Source organism: Euphorbia lathyris, chromosome 9 (genome assembly GCF_963576675.1).
Source record: "Euphorbia lathyris chromosome 9, ddEupLath1.1, whole genome shotgun sequence".
In the NCBI taxonomy this organism is placed as follows: domain Eukaryota; kingdom Viridiplantae; phylum Streptophyta; class Magnoliopsida; order Malpighiales; family Euphorbiaceae; genus Euphorbia; species Euphorbia lathyris.
Window position 1 is genome coordinate 8,461,531 of NC_088918.1, and position 5,119 is coordinate 8,466,649.

Genomic DNA, 5,119 nt, shown 5'->3' on the forward strand with positions numbered 1-5,119 from the left:
CAAGCTAAGATTATGATGAATTATAGAAGAATAAAATGAATAACCTGGATAGAGAAAGAAGATTCGGAACCATAATAATAGAGAAGTATTTCTCAATCGGATATTCCACTCGATATCCGCAATCACTCCCGATGTCTATCTTTTGTGATGATAGACTAGGCAACAATGCCTATTAGTACCCACAAGTTTTCGCATTATGATCCGTTATAATGGCCAGTTTCCACATAATTCGAATATTCCAATACGTACTGTTTAGAGGAAAATAACAAAAACGAACCGAAACTTAAAAACATGGCAGCAGATTATGAAGATTATTAGTCAAAGGGTTCAATTTTATGACTGTTTTCTCAGTCCATAACACAAGTTTAAAAGGTGGGAAGAACTCACATTACAAAAGAAAAAGACATTTCTTTTTCAGTTGAAATGCTACGTACTTCACTTCAAAAATAACTAATAGAAAAAACAATGAATTAGTTCTAGAATGAAAGAAAGTGCAAACTTGACCAACTCTCCTACAGAGGAGGGGGGCCCGAACCGAACTGCCTCCAGATCTTAACCCACATCAACATGGAATCAGCAGCACGATCAAAAACCGCGTCCAACGGTCCCAACTTCTGCTTAACTTCTATTGCAATCTCAGCTACACAGTCTTCTGGTTTGGTTGTTGTTGCTGATAAACTCAATGACTGAAAGAACGGTAAAACTTCCTCCATGAGTTTCACTCCTTCCCACTCTTTTTTCAGGCTCTCGATTGCGTTACCTCTATCTTTTCTCCACACATAAGGTAGGCCACTCTTCACCCCGAGCTGAAGGTGATCGCACGTAACCTTAACACACATTCCGCTCCATATATCTTCCATTGTTTCCCATCTCAACTTTCCTTCCCCAGCTAACTTCAAAGCTGGTAATAGTGCAGGACCGACAGCTTCACGATCGAAGGCAATATTGATTCCGCTGATTGGCATCATTGTCCTTGCTGGAACTGTCATCACTGCATCAACAAATCGGGAATTCCTCTCACCTGGCTTCAGGGCTTGTGTAGGAGCATCGTAGTCAGCTAAGTTAAGCCACAGTCCAGAAGACAAAGCACATGGGACACCATTTCGGAGGCTAAATGGGTATCCGCGAACGAAATCTGCTCCTTCACGATAAGGGTCGTAGAGAGTATTGAAGAAGAAAGGGGTAGCTGGTGTTGCCAGGTTCATGATATGGTCAGCTACAGCATCTACCATGAAACCCTTATTCTCGGCTGGGACACAGTCGTCATCAAGTGCGACGATGTACTTTTTACGAGATACAATGAAACCAAAATAGCGGCATGAGTAACCAGAAAAGAGAGCAGAATTTGAACCCATTACACTCTCGATATGAGACTTAGTGTAGATATCGAGGTTAAATCCTTCTGGTATATTGAGTTCCTCATTCAGATCAGGATCTTTGACAATGATCACGTGGAATCGAGAGAATATCGGTCTCCATTCATTCATGAATGCAGTCAGATCTGATTGGAGAGCTCCAATTACAATATCGACATCACTGTCCTTGATGTTCATTACAGACATCTTGCTTAACTATGAGAACAAAATCCAACACCGAGAATTTGTTTGGTCTTCTTGCTCAAGATACAATCAGATATTCTCCGATAACAATTTCTTAGAATTTCTCAGAACACCCTATCAAGAATACATCAAAGAGAACTTTCAGGAATTCAGATCAAAGCTTAACAGAAGAATATACAATTAATTCAAATACGACTCACGGGTAGGAAGAACAGGGGTAAAAACATGTCGAATATTTAGTGCCTGGATAACAGAAAGGACCTCATCTTTGCCAGTAGACATAAACAGATTCAGGATTTTCTCATTAAGTTTTCCTGCTTTCAAAGTTTTCTGCTCAACATGGAAAAACAAAGCTACTAAGTTAAATTAAACAATATCCATAACAGCAGACGGCAACAGAGACATACATAGATTTTACTGCACAGTCATGAATCAAAACCTCCGGTTCAGATTGTTATCTTCAGCTTAGAATATAACAAATCCGATGTCCAATAGATAGAAGAAACTAAACATTCCATCACACCATGATATGGAACAGCTAGATGCTCACGAGGTACATAACCATTAAAGACATCAGAAAACTCCGAGTGAAACTAAAGATGCATACCATAACTATTAACTCGAAAAGATGATCAAACATGAAAACTAACAGAAGAAAATGAAATATGTAAAACTGAAGGAACTTCATAAACCAAATGAAGCATCTGAGGAGCACAATTCCAATTCTACACCTAATCAATATTTATTTTTTTATAAGAACACCTAATCAATATTTAAACCTACCGATACTTGCCATTCCGCCAATCATGATTTTAAAATATCAAAGCAATATGGTATTTATACTATTAAAGCAGAAAACAGGAGAGTTATCTGCATTGCCAGGGGGAAGAGGAGACGTTTATCTAACACAACTGTATATACTATATCCTACGTCTCAAACATCTATTATTTCGTGGTATTTTTATTTGACAAACTAAGAGCTTCAGTAGTTGAAACAGCAACAAATTACAGGCATTTTCCTAGCTCAATATATAATTGTTTGTCATCAGCATTACAAGGGGGAAAATGATAATATTAATGACAAACAAGGTGTCTTAGTGCATTAGGATTGATGATGAACACAAAGATGAAGCCTTACTCATAGATGAATCTCTAACCTTTTGGTCATAATGAAGCAATAATTACAATGCACTAAGATTCATCATTACAAAAATAAAAAAATAAAAAGAAACCAACGAAAATCAAGTGAAATAAGTAGCTTGCTGTTTAAAAAAGTTGAAAATACAAACCCACTTATGATATGAGAAGCAAACAATAAGAAACTAAAAAACTTAAGGACATCAATCTACTATTGCCACTTCCCACAGCTACCATGAGTTACCTCTAATGCACCATTCCACCAAATGTTGGTTCAGTCGGCAGCACGGTCAATTGTCCAAATATCACAAGGAAACAAATAAAATGCAGCTGATATTTGGTAGAACATAATTCAATGTACTGTTATCAAACTTGTAATACATTAACCATCACAATACAACAAAAGTTTTTTAAACAATCAGAAAAATTGATAAAATATGCCACGAAATCATGACGGCATTACATTATTGATTACATCCAAAAGTAGCCTTATATCGCTATCTAAGACATGTCTATACCTTTCATTTGCATATTGCCTCTTGAGGCAGGAAGGAAATATTAAAAGAAATTAGGATAAGAGAAATCGATTATATCATTAAAAGGAAACAGCAAGAATCAGTATGGTTTACCAGTTTTGCTACCCATAACACTCAACACATCAATTCCAAACAAAGTTTCTGACGACTATAAAATTTGTGGAACAGCTTATTTATTGAGCAAAAACTCTATATTCCATCAAAACAGAAAATAAAATGTTTGTTTATCTTCTGATTTGAAATAAAATTAAAAAAAAAATCTTGAGTATAGAAAACCAAACAAGCAGACAAAAGTTCTTCATCGACGGGGAAAAATTTATTCCAATTCTCCGATTCAGCAGAATAGAAGTATAGTATCCAATCCAAATAACTTTGAACTTTTGATTCTTAAATAATTACACAATGTATAATAAGCCCAAAGAATGCAGTAACATTGTGCATTCCGGTAAGAGTTCTCTCTAAACTGATCCACCAAAACATATATTCAAAATTACCCAACAGATCTAAAAATCGACTTATACATTTAGCAATCATTTAGCAAGTTCTACCCCCGAGAAATTTAAAAAAGAAAAAAAAAGAGTCGCGACATGGCCAAATTGATTCTAGATAAACATACAAAAATCACAAAATCGACCTAAAAACGTTTAAGAAACAGGATTAACAACATCAAATACGATGACAATCTAATTTCCTTTTTCTCAATCAGGGGGAAAAAAGCTAAACAATCGAATTGAAAAGGGAAAAGAGGGGAGAGAGAGGAGGGTTACCACAAAAAGATCGAGGAGTATGTGATCGGGGAGAGCGGAAAGATCAGAGAAATGAGAGAGATTAAGGACGGCTGTATCTACTGCTAGAGAGAGCAACGATGCCGGGGTTCTCATTCATTCACTGTTCGACACTATTTATATATACACAACAAGAGTGGAGGAATCAGCTATATCATCATCATGATGTGTATCATCATCATCATCCTCTCTCTAACGGAAGATTTGCCGAGCAGGACAGAGTAGAGGAGGAATTGGTCTAAGTAACTGTAAGGTGTGGGGCGGAGCTCTGTTTTATCCGTCAATGGCGCTGATCAGTAATTAACAGGACACGTATTAGTTGACCTCTACAACTTCTCAGTTCTTTTTTCATTTTTTTTAATTATTATTTTTAAGGATAAAATAACAAATTAGACTTATGATTTTTGGGGAGTATCATTTATGCTTTATGTACAAAATAAATTTAAAAGGCAGTATCAATTTAGACCTCGATAATGGAACATGACACATTATTCATATTACTATGTTAAGTTCACGTATAAAATAACATCAGTATAAGTTTAACGTTTAAAAAATGAGACCAATTTAGGTCTCGATAACAGAACATGATACTTCATTCATATTGCTCCGTTAAGTTTTGATATCTCTCTCCACGTACAATAGAACTTAACGGAGTAATATAATTAACGTGTCACGTTCTATTATGAAATACAACTCGTATTTCTCTTCTAGAGTGGGCTGTTTTATCCTGGAGGCGATCAAAATTCACACTGCTTGCACTTTTTGGCAGTTCGACGCACGTCTTAAGGAGAGCGACGTTGTCTACAACTCATCCCATTATTGTGTTCGATAAATTTTGTGTTTCCTATGTTCCTGCTACAATAATTTTTAAGACGATTCACTACTGTTATAGAGGAGATAATCTCGTACATAATTTTCGGAAGGTATGCCTCTAAAGAATCAATTTCAAGTTGATATAATAATTGATAAGCTGCCTCCTTTCTGGAAGGATTCTAAAAATGTTCTCACGCACAAAACCAAGGAATTTTCAATAGAAAGTCTTATCACTCGTGTTCGCATTGAGGAGGAAACCTGAAAACAAAACCAAAAAGAAGAAGTGTTT

The 5,119-nt window shown here is 36.0% G+C and overlaps 1 protein-coding gene across 1 annotated transcript; it reads right to left on the minus strand.

Moving 5' to 3' along the window:
• Positions 1-280: 280 nt before the first annotated feature.
• Positions 281-4,318, minus strand: LOC136207239 (probable UDP-arabinopyranose mutase 5). Its single transcript, XM_065998544.1, has 4 exons — positions 4,000-4,318; positions 1,760-1,889; positions 1,657-1,673; positions 281-1,571 (listed from the first exon to the last, which is right to left on the minus strand). The coding sequence occupies exons 1-4, from the start codon at positions 4,111-4,113 to the stop codon at positions 513-515; spliced, it is 1,320 nt and encodes a 439-aa protein (XP_065854616.1). The 5' UTR covers positions 4,114-4,318; the 3' UTR covers positions 281-512.
• Between the last annotated feature and the right edge of the window lie 801 nt (positions 4,319-5,119).